Raw genomic sequence first — 23,227 nt, 5'->3', positions numbered from 1 at the left:
ATATGGGGGAATAAAATGAGAGCAAAAGCCTGTGGATATCTAAATAGCACCCCCTTCACCCTTGCTTTATCTATCTCAAAGTTCTTATCATTATGTGACATTATATTATATACTTATTTGTATGTTTACTATGAGTCTTCCCCCACGAGAACGTTAGATTGCTGTCTTGTTCAGTACTGTGCATCCAGAGACTGGAACAGTGCCTGGCACATAAGAGGGATCTAATAAATGAATGGGGGCTGGGGAGTGACATCAGAGTCAGAGGGTTCCTTGTCAAGCATGGAACTAGCACAAAGAGCATTGGATGAATTGGATGACAGCTGGAATCAGAGTAAGGTCGCCTTGACAAACAGTCCTATCCTGAACACTCCATTAGCTAAAACTTTTCTCATACTCTTAAATATTTTTCCATACCAGCGTTGCTGGATCTTAGGTCCCAAATCATGTCTTCCAGGCAAACCTAAGTGCTGCTTCCTTTGTGCTCCCACTACCCCTTCTGCCCACCCACACCAAACCGTCTCATCCAACAATGACAGGTCTCATGCAGCCTTGGCATGCACCCTCTCCCCCCCACCAGAGTTTCAAGAAAGCCAAGGCTGTGATTTGTTGTTCAGTTTATTCCCTGCCCCTCTGAGAGTGTGGCACAAGGCAGGCTCAGATGAAAGAATGCATTGGGTAGGCCTCTTAAAGCAAGGTCCCTCGGCTGGAACAATGTCAGGCAACTTTGCTGCTTGTACTGAAGGTGGTGATGTTGAGAAAACGTGGGTGCTGTGAAAGGCTTATGGTAACATATTTCGTGTGTTTGTGGACAGCGGGTCAAGGGCCCGGGATGGCCGCACAAACAGACGTCCCGAGCCTAGGCCTTCACTTGCCCCAGCATCCCATTAATCCTTAATATTCAAATTCCGCCCACTAAACCAGCCCCTCGGCACCCAAGCCACCTCTTTTCCCCAAATGACGGCCGTCGGCAGCCAATCGGCAGCTAGAAGGGGCGTCCGCCCCTTTTTCCTTTGCCGGAACGGACACGAACTCCCGCCAATTGGAGGCGTCGCCGCCGAGGCTCCGCCCCGCCCCTGCCGTCGCACCCAATGGCGGGCCGGCTGGCAGCGGCGCCGGGGGCGGGGCGCGGGCGCGCAGGTGCAGCAGCGCACAGGCCGACCGGGAGGGCGGGGCGCGACGTCGGCCGTGCGGGGTCTCGGCGTCGGCGGCGCGCGCGCTCCCTCCTCTCGGAGAGAGGGCTGTGGTAAAAGCCGTCCGGAAAATGGCCGCCGCCGCCGCTGCCGCGCCGAGCGGAGGAGGAGGAGGAGGCGAGGAGGAGAGACTGTGAGTGGGACCGCCGCGGCCGCGGGTGGGGACCCTTGCTGGGGGGCGGGGGGTAGGGGCGGGACGTGGCGCGGGAGGGGCCCGCGGGGTCGGGCGACACGGCTGGCGGATGGCGTCCCTCCTCTCTACCCTCCCCCTCCCGCTGGTGACGGCGCCCCCCCCCCCCCCCGGCCCGTTACCCGCACTTGCGGGTGACCGTCCTCGGCGCGGCCTCCCAGGGCTGCCTTCGCCTGGTTCCCCCCGCCCTCCCGCCTTCGGCGCGCATCCCGGCCCCCGGCCCCGCGGGCACCCCTGTCGCCGGGGTTTCGCCTGTCGGGGCTGCGCGCGCGCGTCGTGCCCTTCGCGGGGCTTCGGGCCCGAGGCGCCGTCGCGCGCCCGCGGCCCCGGCCTCTCCCTGGATCGCGCTTTCCCGTCTCCCTCCCTCGCGCGCCCCCTCTCCCGTTACTCGGCCCCCCCACGGGCGCGCGTGCGCAGTCCGCCTCCCGTCGGGAGAGTGCGCCACAAGGGCTCCTGCGCTTTCACCCCCATCTCCAGGCTTTGCCTCCCCCTCCTTCTCGCCCATTCCATGACTTTCTGCCCCCACTGCGAGCGAGTTTCTTTCGCATCTACCAGGAACAAGTAGGTGGGAATTATTGTCCACCCACAAAAGGCACTAGACATTGTGTTCCTGACCCCACAGCTCATCAGAAAGAGGCGGTTATAGTTGCCATCAGGAGCCGTGGGTAGGGGACTGTGTCCGGCAGCACCTGAGGCTCTTCGGTGGGAGCGCGCCCCCAGGGCCTTTGGGGGTGCCGTGGCCTCAGAATACGAGCGCCCTCCCATCCTCCCCCCCTTCGCCGGCGATCTTCAGTTACATAAGTGGAGTGGGACATAGTATGTGACGGGCTTCCATAGTCCTGGAGCGTGCCCTGCTCAAGATCACCAGTACCAGATGGGGCAAGTTCACCGCATCGCTGTGGCTCCTATCAGTTGGTCCCTGAAAGTTTATTTTCTTTTTAGTTTGGTTCTGAGTCACGCAAACTGAAACTCAGGTGACTTATTCGTGGCGTGGCAATGTTTTTGTGGTTTTGCACTGAAGACTTAAGGTCATTGTGAAGAGTCTAAAGATTGCTCTTACAGAGGAGACCGTTCATGGCATTGCTGAGTGTGGATCCAAGGGGGAAAAGCTGTCTCTGGAATACACCTCTGTGGCCGTCGCTTCTGTTGTGAGTGTGTTCGGTGTGGATTGGTCACAGCAGAAATGGGCTCCACCACAAAATTCATATTCCTGACTCATGGTCAGGCAGATGTGTGCTTCTGGTTTTTCCAGGAACAGGAACAGGCTCTGCAGAGCCATTCACACGTTGTGTCTCTGCTGTGCGGGATCAGTGCCCCAAATTGGAAGATGGTAGGATCAAATTCAGGGGGTGGTTGGTGATTGTGGAACCGAACCTACTGGCCTGGAGGCTGAGTGGCTTACACTTTGTAGGACTCTGGCAAGTTTTAGGCATTTTGTTATATTACAGAAATGAAGCATATTTGGGCCTTGGTAGTAAAATTTATTGTTAATAGGCAGTTACTATACAGGAGAAGTTTGGGTTTCATGGCCGGAATTTTCATCTGCATCTGAGTGATTTCAGCTAACAATGAGATTAACCTCTCCTCTTGGGTCCTTTGAAATATGCTGGATCTTTATTTTTTTTTAAAAAATCTGGATTTTTTTTGGTCTTTTGGGAATTTCCACGAGGGATTTACGGAAATAGGCTTATTTATGGGTTTTTTAGGACTTCTACTTAAAATCCTAGTCACGGAGCCTAGGAAACATTTGCTTTTATTTTGTTACCCAGACATATCAGAACCTTAAAGGGCACAATCAATCTAGTAGAAGTCCAGTTGACTGAATAAGTTGCCACAGAATACCCATTCATGACATGTCAGCCAGGTGGCTGGCCGATCACTGAGGTGCGTTCCCGTCTGCACACACAGATAACACGAGCTCACTTGACGAAGATTCCAAGGTTTGTACGTCTAAGCCTGAGACGTGACAGGACAAGGGCTCTGCTTTGTTTTGCGTCATGGGCAGTGCATTAGCCTCCTTGGGTGCCCCTCCAGTTAGTTGTTCCATCATATCCCTATCCCTTTAAACTGCACAGACAGCTTCCAGAATATAGTTTCTCTGCAAAGTGATTGGTGGCATCTGAAGTCATCATGTCCTAACAGCTTGAAGAAACCTTCTGTGGCTTTCTTGCCAGTACTGGCCTATCACACCATGCTCTTTTTTTTGTTGTTACAGATTTGCCTGGAATGCTTTAAACCTAGAGTCCCGGGTCTTTGTTTCACTTGATAGAGCATGATGCAGTCCAACCGTACTCCAACTTTTGCGCTGCGCTGCTTATGTTTCAGGAGGGTTAGAATACAATTTTGCATTCTATTTGCAATTTCCAGCCACAGCCATTGTTTCCCTGCCTGCCCTGCCTCTGTGTGGCTGAATTTAGTGGGGTGGGGAGGCAAGCTGTGGAATTTGACAGAAGAAGTGGCTAGATGAGTCCAATATGATTTTACCCCACCCGAATACCCCTTCCCCCATGTGGAGATGGCATGAGAAGCTCGCTTCTTGAACCTAGAATAAAGAAGAGCAGACGGAAAAGTGTCAGTTCCTTACTCGAGGGCGGTTTCCACCACTAATACACCTGCCCAGACTATTTACATTATAAATGATGTCTCCTGGAACCTGTAATGTTTTCTTTATTTTTTAAAAACATCTATTTTATTTATTTATTTATTTTTGACTGTGTTGGGTGTTCGTTGCTGCGCGCGGGCTTTCTCTAGGTGCGGCGAGCGGGGGCTACTCTTGGTTGCAGTGCGAGGGCTTCTCATTGCAGTGGCTTCTCTTGTTGCGGAGCACAGGCTCTAGGCGCGCGGGCTCAGTACTTGTGGCTCGTGGGCTCTAGAGCACAGGCTCAGTAGCTGTGGCGCACGGGCCCAGTTGCACCGCGGCATGTGGGATCTTCCCGGACCAGGGCTCAAACCCGTGTCCCCTGCATTGGCAGGCGGATTCTTAACCACTGTGCCACCAGGGAAGCCCTGTAATCTTTTATAAAGGTGAATATCAGTGAAAAGCTTTTAATTGGCTAAGAGCAGTCTGTGGCCAGCCTGCCCAAGTTATGTATGAGAAGAAGAGGAGCACAGAAAATGTTTGGCATTTGTAGTAACTAGTGTTTTAAGTGCAGAAGTAGTAAAGCATTGGTCCTAGACTGGTGGTTCCAGGGAGTGTGGCAGGACACCTGCTTGTTCTCACCACCCTCTGCTCTGGTGACATGCATGCAGACCAGCCTCGTGTGGCCGGCAGACGCAACCTTTTTTCTTGGGTAGAGCATTACTGCCACTCCAATGGAAGGACCTTGTCCTCAATGCTTCTGTACCAGACCTCTCCAGTCAAACTGCCATTGTCACCGCTGTGCCTTTACCTCATTTCGGGTAGGACGGATGTAAATGAGTTCCTCTTCCTGGGACTCACTGACACAAAAGTTGTGCTCTTCTGCCTTTACCTGGTCTCTTCTGCCTGCTTCTGGCAAAGAAGCTCTTCTTACTGAAAGCTTGATTTGCATGCCATTGCTTAAATACCTGGTTCCACCCCTTTGATGGTAGGTATGGTGTGTGGGGGAACTGAGTGGGAATGGGAATTGGGGGGCTGGCAGGGCATGCCCACTCCCATGTTTAAGGGGAGTTGTGACCATTCCATTACAGAATAAAGCCTTGGCCTTTTTCACTTCTTCAAGGCACACTTGCGTTGGTTCTGCTGGTGTATGAATGTGTCTTTAGCGTAGCTGTTTTACAGTACTGCAGAGGTCTGGACTCTTGGGAGCAATCCTTAGGAAGGGTTCAGTTGGCTTCTGTGCCTAAGAGCTGGGGGCACTATGTATATGGACCTGCAAATCATTGCTTTATTGGATCTTCACCTAAGTGCTCTCATTTGCTGGCTCTTTTTTTTTCTCCACGGAATCTTGAGTTATCAGAGATCTTAAAGTTTCAGAGCTAGAAGAAACCTTAGTCTAGCTCCCTCAGTTTACAAATAAAAATGCAATTTACCAAAAAAAAATGCAGCTGTGAGAAGTTGTGGCTTTTCCAGGGCCTCCCAGCCAGGGTGCCAGTTTGATTTTTATTATATGGCTAACTGAGTAATACTGTAACCTTGACTTCTGGGATTTCAAAGTGTTCTATGGCTCGAATGTTTAAGGGAATTATAAGGCCTCACTGCACCTCAACAGATAATTCCAGGTACCATCCTGGTAGTTACAGACCAGCAGTAAAAGACTTGGTTGGTGTTGCCCTTCCTCTGGGTTTGATTACATGAGTAATTGTTTGTGTGAAGAGTCTCTAAGTTATACACTCCAGGCTTTTTTTAGTCTAAAGATAAAAGTGCCACTCTTGGGCCAGCAAGGTATCAGAGATTAGCTAATATGGGGCAGTTTAGGTTTAACAAGGAAATGACGGTTATCTTGATAAAAAATAGAGTGACAAAAGACCTTTTTTGAACATGTGTTCAAAAGCAAAATAGAAACTATCAAGCTATTAACCCAGTTTGTTGAACATTTCGATTTCCTGATCTGAGAGGCTTAAAAGTGATTGCTCTAAAACAGACTTGTGTATTTTTGAGGATAGCTTTGGATCTCCCAGGGCACTTGGTTTCTGTTGGTGCTGCCTTTTTTCTCTCACGGTTAAAGCCCCTTTATGTAATGTTACAGCAGCGTGTTGCAACTTCAGCTGCTTTAAAATGAAGGGAGACTTTGCCTCTGGATTTCATGTGTTCTTCTTGGGATGACATTTTGATGTTGCATGTTCTCTTGAACGTGTCTTCTCTCCCTGAGTATTTCTGTATGACATGTTGCAAGAAGTACTAACCAGAGATCGCTACTAACGGTATGTTTTATAGTGTCAAAATTTCCCTCAGAGGTGACAAGACCTGTGATAGTGTCGGTTCTAACATGCATGAGTCTTTCCTTTATTTTAGTACCGTGTGTTATATGTCAGTAAATTGCAGTTTATTCTTTGTTTCTAGCTAGGTAAGCCGGGAGATAGCATAGTACTTTGTCTGTATGTTTATCTTCAAAATGTCCCAAATAGCCCTGGGAAAAAGGTCGTGGAGCACAATGGGGGCTTTCAACTTACGATTTTCTTTGTTTTAGGCTCCATAAAAATACAGACTCACCAGTTCCTGCTTTGATGTGACATGTGACTCCCCAGAATACATCTTGCTTCTGTAGACCAGCTCCAACAAGATTCCATGGTAGCTGGAATGTTAGGGCTCAGGTAAGTAACCTTCCTTTTTTTTTTTTTAGTATATGTCCTGGTTTGGCCATCTGTTTTTAAAAAAAAAAAAAGGAATAAAACAAGTTATACTACTCTTGGACAGTATAAAAGTACCCCAAAGACTAAAGACATAACTGTGCCAAACTGTGCCATATAATAAAAAAAAGTCACTTCCCTGAGCCCTGAAAGGTCAGTTTGGGTAGGGCTACTTGGTAGCCACAGTGTGATCTGGGGGCGGGTGTCAGATTAGAGCCGGAACTGGTGACCTGCACCTTCAGTTCACCTTCAAGCAGGTCAGCTGAGCTGAGAGCGCTTTGACTGAGCTCTTCACTTGCCGCTACTGCTGTCGCCTAGCGGCCTTCAGCACTGTGCTTTGTTTGCTTTGGTATTGGGTAAATGACTTCCTGGTCAACATTAGTGAGTGGCGGTAATGCATTTTCAGACGTGGGAACTGGTGTGTGGTCCCCTAGAAGGATGACATCCTGAAAGCTGTTGCCAGACAGCGGAGCCCATGGCTAATGGTGTGTGCTTGCCGCACTCCTCCCACGGGGACTGCAGAGAACACCCAGATACACTTCTGGCTCTTGAGACTCTAGAGCAGAATGAATGCCTTTTGAAAAGCTGGGAAGCTAAGTCATTTGAGTCTGACACTCAGAGGCTCTATCAGCTGCGCTTTGGGCTACTTTGGCGCCACTGCGTGGACTTAATTTCGTAAAAATGAGTGGTTCCCTAATTTCTCAACTGTCTGGCTCAATATCTTAAGCTTTTTTAGAGTAGGGGTCACTCCACACTTGATGTTTTGACATCCGGATTTCAAACATTCCATGTGGTAAGACAGAACGTTCTAATTTGATTTTTCCATTTCTTTTCCTAAGAAAAAATGTGAGTTTACACATATGCTGCCATTGTGATTCCAGCTGAGACCCTCAAGTAGCACTGTGCTGTATCTCTCTAGTGGTTTCTGACGCCTCAGTGTAAAGCCGTGTGGACATCCGTAACAGATCGCCCATTTCGGGGCTGTGCGAGGGGCGGAGTTTGGGTGGCAGAGAATAAAAGGTGTAGAAGGAAGTGAAGAGCATCACACTGCCTCCAAGTCCCAAGTTGGGTTTCACTCCTGATCCTGTGACTCAAATTGTCATTCCCGTTTACCGCTGCGGGCTGTGCTCTGGGCCCTGCCGACAGGGCGTTCTTTGTACGCCACGTATTTATGCTGGTGGGAGTTCTGTGGCTGGCGCTTTGTGCATTGTCTCAGAAATTGTGTGGACTAAATGTAACATAGGCAGTGAATGGGTTTCTTCTGATAGATATTAGGCCTAAGGGGGTGATTTATGTTTTAATAGTCTTTTTCTCAGATTACGAATGGATTTTAGAAGACAGTGGTGACTCTGTACAGTTTCTTCTAAGAAATGTAGAAAGGAAGAGATGTTTTTAAAAATATCTCTTATTACTTATGAATGGGAAAGACACGGCCATTTGAGCTTCAAGGAACTTAGAAGGTAATTCTCAAAGGACAGAACCTGTTTTTAATAGATAAGTGCTTGATATCTTGCTATTTTTCTCTTCCTTTTTAAGAAATTATAAAAATAATACATGCTTTTTATAGAAAGTTCAAACCATTTTAAAGTATATCAAGTAAAAAAGCGAAAGCTCCCCATTACTCTCCGTACCCACTACCCAGAGTAACTGCTGTTAATAGCTTAACGTAGATCCTTCTGAATCATCTTCTCAGGCTACACCAGCATGCACCTTTTGTATTTTTGACAAAACAAGAATGGTATTGTACGTATTCTGCATCTATCCATGTGATGCGTTTCTCTGCCTCATTTCTGTTTAATAGCAGCGTGGTTTGGTGCCAATTTACTGTCATGTGTTGTCCCCCTATTGGTTTTCCCAATGGTTCACTTTTTAAGATGCTGTTGGATTGAACTTCCTCATGTGCCAGTCTTTTTGAAGAATGGCTACCTAGACTTGGAGTTACTGGTGGGTACTACCACATCACCTTCCAAAATGTCTATCCCATTTCCCACGACAGTCTTAGAAAGTGCCAGTTCCCATACCCTCCCAGAATTGGATATCCATCTTTTAAATTTGTGCTCCTTGGGTTATTACTGGGGTTGAATGTCAGTAGTCATTGGCCATTTGTATTTGGTCGTTGTGAATTGCCTGTTCATATTCTGCATTTATCCTTCCCTCGGGATATTTCTTTTTAAGTCAATTTATAAGGACTCTTAATGTATTAAGGAAATTAATTCTTTGTCATCATGCAGATATTTTTCCTACTTTGTTGCTGTGCGTGGGCTTCCTCTAGTTGCGGCGAGCAGGGGCTACTCTTCGTTGTGGTGCGCGGGCTTCTCATTGCGGTGGCTTCTCTTGTTGCGGAGCACGGGCTCTAGGCTCGCGGGCTTCAGTAGTTGTGACTCGCGGGCTCTAGAGCGCAGGCTCAGTAGTTGTGGGGCACGGGCTTAGTTGCTCTGCAGCATGTGGGATCTTCCCGGACCAGGGCTCGAACCCGTGTCCCCTGCATTAGCAGGCGGATTCTTAACCACTGCGCCACCAGGGAAGCCCATGTCATGTGTCTTTTGATCCTGCTTGTCTTTTTGATATATAAAATTTCTGTTATGGTTTTTTCTTTTGCTTTTATACTTAGAAAGTCCTTTCCTACTCTAAAAACATGACAATGTGCATCTGTATTTCCTTTCTTCCTAAAAAACTTGATGATGTGCTATATCCATATATACATATTTGATACATGCAAAAGAATCTTATAGGTAAGTTGTCCTGTGTTTTTTGTATGGTATTTAAAATACTTGTTTTTGTATTTAACTTTGCGGTGGGATGAGGTCTAGAGCCCACCTAGCCAGTTGTATCATAGCCATTTGGTGAACCAGTCATCCGGTCTTCATATGCTTCATCTGGTGTATCATATGCTGAGTTCAGGTGAACAAAGCATCTCTTACTTTTTTCTTTCTGAATTTTTTCTTTGTGAGGTTTGGTGGCAAGCCTGTCAGCAGATAATCATTTATTCATTCACCCAACAAATATTTTAGCCCCTGCTTTGAGCCAGGGACAGTGCTGGGCCCTGCAAGTACTACCTTCTTGACCAGGCAAGGGGTGGCGGGGTAGGCTACAGAAGTCATGATGCCAACTGCATGGCTACAGTGCTCATTCCGGAAGACTCAAGAAAATAGTGGATCTTCACAAAAGTAGGTTTTAGATAAACTAGGAGGAATCCAGAGGGTGTGTGTGTGCATGTGTGTGTTTTAAATTCTGACATAGAAGTTAAAGCTTTAGGGTAGACTGCAACATAAGCATAGTTTGTTTTCTAACTCATGTAATTGAAGGCTGATTTGTGTCTTGATTTATGATGAGGGCTTTTTGCTGTTAAAATAGTTCTATATTCAGCTGGCTTGGTTGTGATGGAATAAAAGTTGCGTACTGATAAAAATGGTAATTTTCTTCTATGATGATTTTGAAGCTTTCTGTAATAGCTGATTAAAAATAAAGACAGGATTTTGGTGACTATAATCTTAGGGGAACAAGTGTAATTTTTTGCAACTTGTATCATTTAAATCTAATAAATACCCTCAAAACTGAAGTGGAATCCTGATTTTTTTTTTTTTTACTTAAAGAAATGATATAAATGATTTGTGATTAAGGAAAAGGCTTCTTGTATAAGGCTGAGGGGTTTTTTTAATGATGTTTTAGAATAGTTAGGTATATGGTACGGAATGAAAAAGGTGGTACAAAAGGTTACACGGTGTAAGATCTCCTTGCCACTCTGTCCCCAGACATCCATTTCTCTCCCTGAAGGCAGTCATCATTACCAGTTTCTTATTAATCTGTGTGTGTGTGTAATTTTTAAATTGTGGTAAAATAGTCATAATGTAAAATTTACTGTTTTAGCCATTATTAAGTGTACAGTTGAGTGACATTAAGTACATTCTCATTGTTGTGCAACCATCACCACTGTGTATCTCCAGAACCCTTTTTATCTTGCAAAACTGAAATGGTCCCCTTTAAACCATAACTCCCCATTCTTCCTTCCTCCCCCAGCCCCTGGCAATCACTCTTCTACTTCCTGTCTCCTGTGAAATTGACTCTTCTAGATACCTAATATTATTATATGTTTTTATATATGTGTTTATGTATATATTTTATGTATGTGTCTACACACACAAAGGTGTGTGTTTTTTTTACCAAACAGTAACATACTGTGCGTATTTGCAGAGTTTGCTCTCTTTAGTTAATATATCTTGGTGATAGTTCGGTATCAGTTTCTGTAGAGCCACGTCACTCTTTTTAGGGTTGGGGTAGTAGTCCATTATGGATGCACCGTAATTTCTTTAAGTGGTTTTCTCTTGCTGGATATTTATGTTTCCAGTGTTTTTTATTTCATTAACGCAGTAGTGAATAGTTTTTTACATAATACCATTTTGCTCACAGCCAAGTTTATCTGTAGGAAGAAATTCCTAAAGATGGAACTTGCTGGGTCAAAGGATATATGCATTTTAAACTTTGATAGATATTGCTAAATCAAGGATGGCCTTTTAATTGCACAGTTTTAGAGAAAAAACTACATATGAGTAGATAAGCACAAAAATGTATGACTGCACTGCAATTTGTAGAGATTAGAGAGCTGTTTATTAGGCTAGGAAGAAATTGCTTTCAGCAGTTAGCACGAGAAAGCAAAATTTCAGAAGCTTCCATTTCATGACCTCATGTGAGCGGAGGCTGAGACAGGACCCTTTACTTGGCAAGGGGAACTTCAGCCTGTTCTTGTTTGTGAAATCTTGAAGAAAATGGGGCATTTTTATTTTGGTACTGTTCTAAGTTGCAGTGGCTCCTTGGGACTCAGGGTTGAAGAGTGCCGCAGCTGCTGGACGTTCTGTCTTTTTCGTATTGTAATATGCGTAAGAAATATCCAGGACCATATTGCAGTTGCTTCACTTGTCTTTGACCATGGTACTCTTATATTGCAATCCTTTATTCATTTACCCTGTACTAATTGAGCATCTATTATTTGTCAGTTCCTGTCCTAGATGCTAGGGACTGTTCCTAGCCTCAGTGGTCTTGTGGTCTAAAGGAAGACAGACAGGCAAATAGGCCATTACTTTACAAGGGGCTAAATGCTACAGTGGCCACTGAGGGTGCACATAAATATTAGAGGGATCCCACCTAGACTGTAGGGTAGGGTCAGGGAAGAGACTTCTTTGAAAAGTGACCCCCCCCCCCCAAGACCTGAACGATAAGGCAACATTAGCTAGTCCAGGAGAAAGTATGTGTGGAGGAGAGAGCAGCCCGTCTGCAGGCTCGGATAAGAGAGAACTGTCAGGCTGGCCGCGAGGGCTCAGGGTGCGGGGATGAGACAGGCAGGGGTCTCGGAGCAGCTGCGCTGGCAGAGTGTGCTGGTGGGAGATCAGACACAGCTGCGCCGGCTGTGCCAAATAGGCTCAGCTTCCCTTTCGAGCCGCCGCACTCTGAGAGCCACCGGAGCCCCCGGAGGCCGTGCCAGGCGCTCTGGCCACCCGGCCTGTTCCCCCCACCCCGCCCCTGCTCTCCAGGCCATCTGCCCTGAGTCGGCTGGTCGCCTACCCATCAGGCCCCTGGGGCTCCTGCTCCAGACCTCTTCCTGGAACCTTCCTTCCCTCCACTTCTGCCCCAGGGCTTCACTCTGACACTCGATACTGCGAGGAGGGAGACAGCTTGCCTGGCGTGTGAGTCAACTATGGGACCAAACGCACTGCTTAGTTCTGATTTTTATTTATTATTTTTTTTGCCAAGACTTTCGTGGTGAAGGAAGCAGTGCATGAACAAGCTCACTCCTGTCTTGTCAAGGACCAGGTCCACCCTGATGAGCCCCTGTGGACGGCGCCGCCGTCATCCCCGCGAGCCCGGGCTCGGGCGGTGGGCTCCTTGGCGCCTGCTGCTCCGCGCTCGTGCTCCTGCAGGCCATCCCAACCCTGCTGCTTCTCAGGTCCTGCCTTCCCACAGGCCTCCTGGCCCTCTTACTCCCTGTCCTCTGCACTCTACTCGGGGGTAGACTCGGGTACTTTCTCTTCATACTCCGGAAATGTTAGCAGTTTGCCCAGTTCACGTCAGCCTCCTCTTACGGAACTCGAATGGGACAGCTCCAGTGACACCCTAGCCTATGGTTGCACTTGCCGCTCTGTCCCCCGAAGGTGATGGGCATACTCCCCGTGCGTGCTCTATGCTGTGTTCCACGTGCCAGTATATAACATTCAAAAGTGTTTTGCAAATTTACAGGATGGTATCCTACTGTATGTGACATTCTGCAGCTCGCTCTTTTCACGCTATACTTGGCCTTTTGAGCCTGGTCCATGTTGCTCTGTGCAGACCTTCATTCATTTAACATGTCTCCTTGTGCTGTGGAAACATCTTTACAACCAAAGTCCCACCAGAGCCCTGAGGGAGAATGGAATTGTGGAGAAACAAGGATTGACATCTGGTTTATGTTTACATCCTTTGGGTCTATTAGCCGAGAAGAAGATATTTTTATTTCTGTGTTTGTGAAAGCTTTCCACAAAAAAAGGCATCCATTTTCCAGACTTATTAATAGAGCAGTCCGAAGGTTTTATTTTTAGATTTGAAAGAAATCAAAGAAGGCTTCTGAGATATGCACATTTCCCTTCATTCCCATCTCCTTTGCAACATTTCACGTTGCTGCTAAGACACCAACTTGAGCACTTTTCAGCATGAGCTGACTTTCTACATGTAAATTATTTTTGAAAAATTAAAGCATTTTCATTTTTCTGGGGTTTCTAGTGGTACTTTAGTTTTGACATTTCCTTGAAAAGTTGTATTTTAAATTTGTATATACATTTTTAGTAACTTATTTTTAAAATATAAATTTCTGTGTGTTTGTGGGGTTTGTGTTTTTGTAAACAGCAGAAGCTATTAGTCCATATTAAGTACTAATTCGCTCTAATATTTTCAGCTGTTTTTGGAATTACACTTGGCAAAAAAATAGACAGATGTCTGCAGTTGTGACAGTTTGTCTTTTTGTTCCTTTTAACTCCAGAATAAATAATTCTAGTGAATTTTTTTCTAGGTTTGTAAGAACACGGGAATGATTCAATTCATCATAATAAGTAGTTAGGGAAGGTTGAAAGTCTTTTTTAAGTGGTATCACTGTAAGAAACTGTTAATACAGCTTGTAAGCAACTGTATAAAATTTCTTAACCACTCTTCCAGGTTGTTTAAGACAAAACAAAATGAACAACCAAACAAAAACTATTCATTACGCTCTCTATTTTTTAATTACATAAGTAAAGCATCATTGTAGAAAATTTAGAAAATGCGTATGGAAATCACTCTGGAAATTCCACCATGCAGAGGAAACTGCTGTTACTGTTCGGTGTATATCTTTCTAGACTGAGAGTTCTGACTCAGGGTTGAGAAGTCAGGGGTTCTGTAACCTTGGATGGAAAAAACACTCCATCTTTATTTTCACTAACCTCTCACTGAAAATTTTATGACAAATATAGGCAGCAGACCATGGTAGTATTAGGAGTACCTGTGATTTTGTCACCAATAGAGATCAAAGATGCTTTCATATCATATTACAATTACAGAGATTTTGAAATATCACTTGTGTTCATCACAATTCAGACTTAGTTATCAGACCCACCTGTAGATTTGGCTGTTTAGTGGCTTACTAAAGAAGCACATTACTCTAGCACCAATTCTCGAAGTAAGTTGTTAATCAATTTCTATGCATTTTTGATTTTATGCACTTCAAAACATTCTTCTGAAGAGTGGGGCCCATGGCATAAAAAGATTAAGAATGCCGGTTGTGTCCATTATACTGTGCAACTACAAATACAAGAACAGCCAGCACTTGAGTGGTCACTGTGTTGGGGAAAGAGATCAAGGAAAGCCCTAAAGCACAGGTGCAATAAAGAGAGACAGAATGACATTAAAACTTAGTTCAAATTATTATATCAAATATTTTTTATGAACACATTTAGTGTTTTCCAGATACTGTGCAAAGTGTAATGCAACTACAACTGGCAAATAATAGCCTAAAAGTTACCTTTGCTATTGGTATTTTAAACATTCTTCTAGAGTCTTCCTTATGCACCTGTGTGCATGCATATATGTTGTTTTAGATAAATGGGATCATATAGTATGTGCTGTTGTAACTTGCCTTCTTCCCTCAATGATAATGTTGTAGATATCTTTCCATGTCACTAAAAACATAATATCATCACTTTTCCCTAAAATGAAAATAACTTAATTGTATTTTCTAATTATAAAAGTAATATCTGTTTCATGAAAAAAAATGTTTTTTAGAAAATATAGAGAGAGGAAAAGTAAGAATTGCCCATAAATCTGCCGTCTACAGATAGATAACGTCTGGATAATATTTGTTTTTTACAGAAGGACTCTTTTTTAAAAAATAATATTTATTTATTTGGCTGCACCGGGTCTTAGTTGCGACATGTGGGATCTTTAGTTGTGGCACATGGGATCTTTAGTTGAGGCATGCAGGATCTAGTTCCCTGACCAGGGACTGAACCTGGGCCCCCTGCATTGGGAGCACGGAGTCTTAACCACTGGACCACCAGGGAAGTCCCTGAATAATGTTTTTACATCATTTTTAATGACCATCTGACATTTTATTGATGGCTATACCTTGATTTAATTAGGGTTGTTTCCATTGTTTCTGTGCTTTCATTGCTCCAGATGATGGGTATGGCTGTGTGCTGACCATTCTACTCTGTGCCTGTGTCTCCAGCTTGCGTCTCTAACCTCTCACTTGAGCCCCACATTGGATGGCCTCTTCAGTGTTTCCCCTGGAGTTGCTCATAGACATCTCAAATGTAACAAGTCCCAAACAGAACTCTTGCTTTTTTTTTCCCCCCCTTCAAATATGCTTCTCTTCCTAGTTTCTATCTCATTAAATAACATCAGCATCCACCCAGTTACCGATCTAAAATCCCAGGAGTTGTCCTTGATTCCCTTCTTTTCCTCACCTTCCTCTAATTCACCAGCAAGTCCTGTGGGCCTCTACATTCAAAATGTACCCCAGAACCAACAACTTCCCACCATCTCCACTAAGACCTTAGTCCTCACCACAGGTCACTTCACTGATGGATGCAGTGGGACTTTGGGTGACATATTAAACAGCTTTCTCACCAACATTAGGAAACACTACATGTTTCTTAGGCCTATTTGTTACAATGGCACTTAATTCTAAATGATGGAATTGTTCCACATTTCATAACTTTTTCATCTGACCAATACAGTTCAGTTTAAGTACTGAGTTCCTTGCTGCTCTGTGCTGAAGGATATGCAGTTCATCAGGCTGTCATCCAGTCATTCATTCCATGATGGAGTCAGGTGTCTACAGTACCTGGGGCACTGTGGTAGGCAGGCTGTAGGGTGACTGAGACAGATTGGTATCTCTCCTCATGGAGCTTAAGTTTGGCTGGAGAGACAGACTTTAAATAATGCACAAGTAATTATGTAATTACAATGGGTTAAGTGCTCTAAAGGACAAGTTGGGGGGAGTGTTCACTGTGACCATATGTAATGGAGGAACAGCTGAGCCTTGGGAGGGATAAGGAGGCCTGCCCTAAGGAGGCAGTGCTGAAACGGGGAACCAAGGGGTGAACAGACGTGGGCAAAGCACAGAGTGGAGGAGGGCTTTCCCGATGGAGAAGAGCATGTGTGAAAGCCCTGAGGCTGGCAGGAGCTTAACCATCAGAGAGAGATACTTAAGCAGCCCTGTGTGGCTGGAGCAGAGCAGGGGTGGGGGGATGACAGAGATGCAGGGTGAGAGGTTGACGAGCTGGGTGCAGGATTTTAAAATTTATTTATTTTTGGCTGCATTGGGTCTTTGTTGCTGCACGCGGGCTCTTCTCTAGTTGCAGCAAGTGGGGGCTACCCTTCCTTGTGGTGCACGGGCTTACTGCTGTGGCTTCTCTTGTTGCGGAGCATGGGCTCTAGGCGCGCGGGCTCAGTAGGTGTGGCTTGTGGGCTCTAGAGCACAGGCTCAGTAGTTGTGGCGCACGGGCTTAGTTGCTCCATGGCATGTGGGATCTTCCCGGACCAGGGCTTAAACCCGTGTCTCCTGCATTGGCAGGCGGATTCTTAACCACTGTGCCACCAGGGAAGCCTTGGGTGCAGGATTTTTGATGTTAATGTCAGAGCAGTAGGAAACTATTGAAGGGTTAGGTTGCTTGGATTTTGATTTTTTTTAATCAAAATATTACAGCCACTTGATAACAACATAACCTCTCTCAAAGGAGGTTATGGTGAAAACAGCAGTCTACCCCTCCTCCTTCCTGTTCCATGACCTAGAGATACCAGCTTTTAACGGTTTCTACTTTTAGTTTCTTTGATGGTTACCGTCAAAACTAAATTGTATGCTTATACATCTTTTTTGATTTGACAACGTTGGGGAGTTATGTTAACTCCCTGAAATGAAAGAAGACAACTTAGCTTATATCACCTCCCTTGTTGAGATTCATATTCACGTTTTCTCTGTAACTGTAAACAGTGGTTCCTGTTCTGTCACCTTTAGTCCATATGGCACTTCCCCACTATATAAGGGGATATAATGACCCTGCATCAGTATAAATGCTGAATCTTTGCCTTTGATTACTAAATTCCAGAGTAAGGAGTTGGTGTAATAATCATCTCAAATGGTGGCAAAATATTTGCTGTTGTATTTTCTGTTGTCTCATGTCAGTATGGACTCATGGAGTTTTATTTATTAAATGTTTTACAGTTCAGCCAAAGTCACTATTCGTTTTTGATCAAATTATTCCAAATTTGGTCAATGAGATTCCCTTTATGCTGGTGTCATCTTGGCATATCCTTATTAATTAGTCTTTGAGTGATGTTTTGCTTTCTGGCACAAGACATTCCATCCCAATGTGTGCTTTTCCTACCCTGGAACTGGTTCCAAGAGCTCTGGATCCTTTTAGTGGGAAATGGTATTTAGAATCCAAGATTTGGGTGTTAGATATGCACACTCTTACTGGGGTGATATTGTATCTAGGCTCTTGCAGTGGGCAAAGCTAGAAAACTTTGAAAAAATTTCTTAACTCATAAATACATAATGATATCTACAATGGAAATTTAACATTACAACGTTTGTCTTTAACTTTTATTTTATCCTTGTATATCTTTTTCTTACACAAAAAGTGTTCATTCCTAATTAACATTAACAGTTACTTATTTGCTTTATCTTGTAATATACATAAAATAATTATAAAATTGTAATACCAGTATTGCTGCTAACAATAAAAATCCTGAACGAAGTTTGTTTCTTTTTGTCATTAGGATGTATCTCACCAAGGATGTAAAATCAAGATTATTGTGCTCAAAAGTCACTTGGGGAATTTGCTTCTAGTAGTAGTGAGGTAGCTCATCTTGGAGTATCCCCCACTCCCTTGCAGATAACAGCTAAAAACGCAAAGACAAAAATAAAAAACAACTATTTAAAGGCACTAGAGAGTGATTAAAGCAGGCAGAAACTGGAGGGAAGTTGATACTTGGAAGAAAGGAACTGCATTACATGAATTTCCTGTTCATAACGGCTTTTTACCCAAGGGCAGTCCTAGTCAGTGCTGCTTCAGGGAGACAGAGACTTGGATAGAGACCTATAATCTCAAGGGTTAAGGACTCAGAGGACTGAAGGCACAAATCCTGGAAAGCAGATCGCCACGGGCAGTTAGGGTGGGGGGCGGGGGGCGGGGGGCAGCAAATTCTCCATATAAACTCTAGCTAAGGCCAAAGGAATAAACTGATTTCAACTGCTGCCCACCATAGGGAAGACAGTTTGGAGTCTGAGTCCTATCAAATTAACTGCCTGCTAAAATAAAACATCGGTACTCTTCATTGGAACATAATAGAATCCAAAGTCTGACAGTGTATCACTCAAAATATCTAGACGTTTGAAGAAATAGGAAAAATGTGACCCTTACTCAAGAGCAGGGATAAGCAAATTTTTTTCTGTACATAGTAACTATTTTAAGCTGTTATAACTGTGCTCAAGAACATAAAAGAAAATATGCTCATAATGAAAGAACAAATTAGTGGTCCTAAAAGCCAGTCTTATCAATAACACATTAAATGTAAATGGACTAAATGTTTCAGTGAAATGGCAGAGATTGTAAGCTGAATTAAAAAGCAAGACCCAGCATATGTTGTCTTTAGGATAAACAGTTTTAATATAAAGACTCAGCTAGCTTAAAAACAGAAGGATGGAAAAAGATATACCATGCAAACAGTAAGCGTAGGAAAGCTGGAGTGGCAATACTAATATCAAAAAAAGCAGACTTCAAAACAAAGGATATTACCAGAGATTAAAAGACACATTTCATAATGATAAAAGGGTCAGTTCATCAGGAAGAAATTAACTGTCATAAATGTGTATGTGCCTAATTACAGAGCTGCAAAATACATGAAGAAAAATTAGCAGAATTACAGAGAGAAATAGACAAATCCGTAATTGTACTTGACAGTTTTAGTACCCCTCTCTCAATAACTGGTAGAACTAGACCAAAAAATCAGTAAGGATGTAGAAGATCTGAGTATTACCAGCCACATTTATGCAATAACATGCTCAACAACTGCAGAACACACATTCTTTTCAAGTGTACATGATACAGTTCAACAATGTATTATTTGCTGGACCATAAAACAAGTCTCCATAAACTTCAGAAGCTTAAGATCCTACAGATTATGTTCTTTGATCAGAATGGGATTAAATTAGAAACCATAACAAAAGATTAGGGGAAAAAACCCAAATATTTGAAAATTAAACCACACATTTTTGAATAACCCATGGGTCAAAGAAGAAATCACAAGAAAAACTAGAGAAGATTTCAAGTAATAATGAATTATAATGAAAATACAACATATTTAGTGTTATAGGGCGCAGCTAAAGGAGTACTTAGAGGGAAATTTATAGCTTTAAATGCATTTATTAGAAAAGAAAAAAGGTATAAAATCAGTGATCTAAGATTCCATCTTAAGCTAGGCAAAGTAGAGCAAAGTAAACCCAAAGTAAGTAGTGGGAAGGAAGGAAGTGACAAAGGTAAGAGCAGAAATTTATGAGATAGAAGACAAAGAGTAGAAAAAATTAACAAAACCAAAATATATCAACAAAGTTGATAATCCCCTGGCCAGACTAATGAAGATAAAAAGAAAAGCACGTAAGTTGCCAGTATCAGGCATAAAAGGGGATATTACCAAAGCCTCTTCAGACATTAAAAGGATTATAAGGGAATGTTATGAACAAGTTAAATTGACAACTTGGGTGAAATGGACAAATTCCTTGAAAAAAAGGACATATAAAAATCGACATAACATGAAATAGAAAAAAGCCCTTCATTTAGTAAAAAGATTCAATTCATTATCAAAAAAATTTTCCACAAAGAAAACTCTAGGCCCATCTGGTTTCACAGCTGAATTTCATCAACCATTTAAGAAATAACACCAATCTTACATAAACATAAGCTTTTAGAAAATAGAGGAGGAAGAAGAAATACTTTGTAGTTTGTTTTATGAGTCTAACATAACCCTGATACTAAATCTTACAAAAGACATTACATAAAAAGAAAATTACAGATCATTATCCCTCATGAGCATAAATGTCGAAGTCTTAATAAAATATTAGCAAATGAAATCTAACAGTATATTAAAAAGATAATATATCAACCAACTCAGGCTTATCACAGGAATGCAAATGTGGGGTAACATTTAAAAACCAGTCTGTAATTCACCACATTAAGAGGATAAAGGAGAAAAACCATATGATAAACTCAATAAATATAGAAAAAGTATTTGACAAAATTCAGTGCTCATTTGTAATAGAAACTCAGCAGATTAAGAATAAGAGGGAACTTCCTCATCTGATAAAGTGCCTTAAGAAAGAGATACATATAAATTGTATTTAATGATGAAATATTGAACATGTTACCCTTAAATCAGGGAAAAGTTCTAACCAGTGTAAGGCAAGAAAAAAGGTGAAAAGCATTAATATTAAAGGAAGTGAAACTGTTTGTTTTGGGAGGTAATGTAGAAATTTGAAAGAATCTATAAGAGAGAAAGATGTACTAGAACTAAAAAGTGAATTCAGCAAGGTCTCAGGATACAAGGTCAATTTTACAAAAATTAACTGGAAATGAAATTTACAATGCAGTCCCATTAGGAATAATTTAATGAAAAATGTACAAGGTCTGTACACTGAAACTGGAAACATTGCTGAAAGAAATTAAAGACCTAAATAAATAGAAAGATATACCATGTCCATGGATCGAAAGACTAATCTTTACAACAATTCTAAAATGTATATGGAAATGCAAAGTACCTAGAATATCCAAAGCAATCTTGAAAAAGAGCAAAATTGGAACACTTATACTACCTGACTTTGACTTACTGTAAAGCTACAATAATCAAGACTGCCTGGTACTTGTATAAGGATAAACACATAGTTCAGTGGAAGAGACTAGAAAGCCCAGAAATTGACCAAACTTCTATGATTGATTTTTAACAGAGGCGCCAGAGCAATTCAGTGTGAGAAAGGAAAGCCTCTTCAGCAAATGGTTCTGTTCATACCAGACAAAAAGGAACCTTGACCCTACCCATATTAGTTGCCTAAGGCTGCTATAACAAAATACCACAAACTGGATGGCTTAAAACTCAAGGTGTCCTCAGGCCCATGCTCCCTCTGAAACCTGTAGGGAAATCCTTCCTTGCCTCTTCCTAGCTTCTGGTGATTTGCTGGCAATCTTTGGTGTTCCTTGACTTACAGCTGCGTAACTCCAGCATCTGCCTTCCTCATCATGTGGTGTTCTCTGTGTTGTGTCTGTATCTTCACATGGTTATCTTCTTATAAGGACACCAGTCATATTGGATTAGGTACCCACCCTACTCCAGGATGACCTCATCTTAACTAATTACATCTGCAATGACCCTATTTCCAAATAAGATCACATGCTTAGGTGCTGATCACATTCTTAGGTACTGGGGGTTAAGACTTCAACATATCTTTTTTGAGGAGGACACAATTTAACCTGTAACACTACCTCACACCAAACATGAAAATTAATTCCAGATGGATTATGGATCTAAATATAAAGCTATTAGGAAAAACCAGAATATCTTCACAATCTGAAGATAAAGGTTTCTTAGGATACAGAAAGCAATAATTATTAAAGGAAAAAATGGGTACATTGGACTTCATTAAAATATAAAACTTTTGCTCTTCAAAAGATACTATTAAGAAAATGAAAAGACAAGTCACTGAGAAAATAGTTGAGACAAGTCGCAAATAGAAAGTCATATATCTGACAAAGGACATATCCAGAATATATAAAGAACTCTTACAACTCAGTAATAAAAAGAATCTATTTTTAAAACAGGAAAAGATTTTAGAAGTACTTCATAAAGGAAGGCATCTGAATGATGACCAGTATTCCCACGAAAAAGTGCTAACGTTAGTCATCAGAGAAATGCAAATTAAAGCCACAGTGAAGTACCACTACACACCCACTGGAATGGCCAAACCTGAAAACTGACAACACCAAATGTTGCTGAGGATGTGGGATGGGGCTGCCTGGAAAGTGGTGCCAGGGAACTTTTGTGGCCATGGTAACATCGTCTATCTTGATAGGGGTTTGGCTTATACAGGTGCATGCACTTGACAGAGCTCATCAAATGATACCTTTAAGATTTGTCATTTCACTGGATGTAAATTTTACCTAAAAAAATGAAACTGAATTTTCATCTCTTGTTAATGATATGCATGCTGAAGTGTTTGGGGATGAAGTGTACTGCTGAACTTTGAAATGCATCACAAATAAGATGGATTGATGGGTAGATGAATCATGTCAACAGTGGTAGAATCTGGGTGATGAGTATGTGGGTGTTCTTTGTACAATTTGTTCAATTTTTCTGTATGTTTCAAATTTTTCTTTATAATGTGTTGGAAAAAATGTCACTTGGAATAATTCTTTTCTGTGTGGTTATGTTACTGATTTGATATAGTTAGGTTTATTTGTGTTCAGTTTTGTGGTTTGCTTTTTTCTCTTTATTTTTGGAATATATAAAGTATTTGATGGTTCAAAAGTCAAGCCTAATCTGATTGGGGAATTGCTACTTTACCAAACTTTCTTTAGTTACGATTGTGGAATCACAAAAAGTTACAATTGTCATAATCATTCTTTATATTAATATCCTATATGCACACTTTATGTACACGTAAACAACATGTATGGGTTTTGTAATTCTCTTTTGTTATATTTATTCTGATTACATTTATTGAAATGAAATTTGGTATCTGTTGAATCTAGTATAACAGGCTTGAATTTAAAAGAAAAAAAAAAAGCCAAGGGCTTCCCTGGTGGCGCAGTGGTTGAGAGTCCGCCTGCCGATGCAGGGGACACGGGTTCGTGCCCCGGTCCGGGAAGATCCCACATGCCGCGGAGCGGTTGGGCCCGTGAGCCGTGGCCGCTGAGCCTGCGCGTCCGGAGCCTGTGCTCCACAACGGGAGAGGCCACAACAGTGAGAGGCCCGCGTACCGCAAAAAAACAAAAACAAAAGCAAAAAAGCGAAGCCTCAGATGGTAACTAGACTT

The 23,227-nt window shown here is 42.8% G+C and overlaps 1 protein-coding gene across 2 annotated transcripts in view; it reads left to right on the top strand.

The window, feature by feature from the left end:
* The first annotated feature begins 1,169 nt into the window (after positions 1–1,169).
* MECP2 (methyl-CpG binding protein 2) overlaps positions 1,170–23,227 on the top strand; it is a 53,287-nt gene continuing 31,229 nt past the window's right edge. The window contains exons 1-2 of one of the 2 annotated variants that reach the window (XM_004286441.4): positions 1,188–1,323; positions 6,489–6,612. In XM_004286441.4, coding sequence (XP_004286489.1) covers positions 6,587–6,612 — 26 coding nt within the window. In that variant the 5' untranslated portion in view covers positions 1,188–1,323; positions 6,489–6,586. Of the gene's footprint in view, positions 1,324–6,488; positions 6,613–23,227 lie in introns of both variants that reach the window. The other variant, XM_033417659.2, reaches the window with a different exon arrangement.

The sequence above is a fragment of the Orcinus orca genome, chromosome X (assembly GCF_937001465.1).
Source record: "Orcinus orca chromosome X, mOrcOrc1.1, whole genome shotgun sequence".
Classification (NCBI taxonomy): domain Eukaryota; kingdom Metazoa; phylum Chordata; class Mammalia; order Artiodactyla; family Delphinidae; genus Orcinus; species Orcinus orca.
Note: the sequence above shows the minus strand (reverse complement) of the source record. Positions and strands in the feature narration are given on the sequence as shown.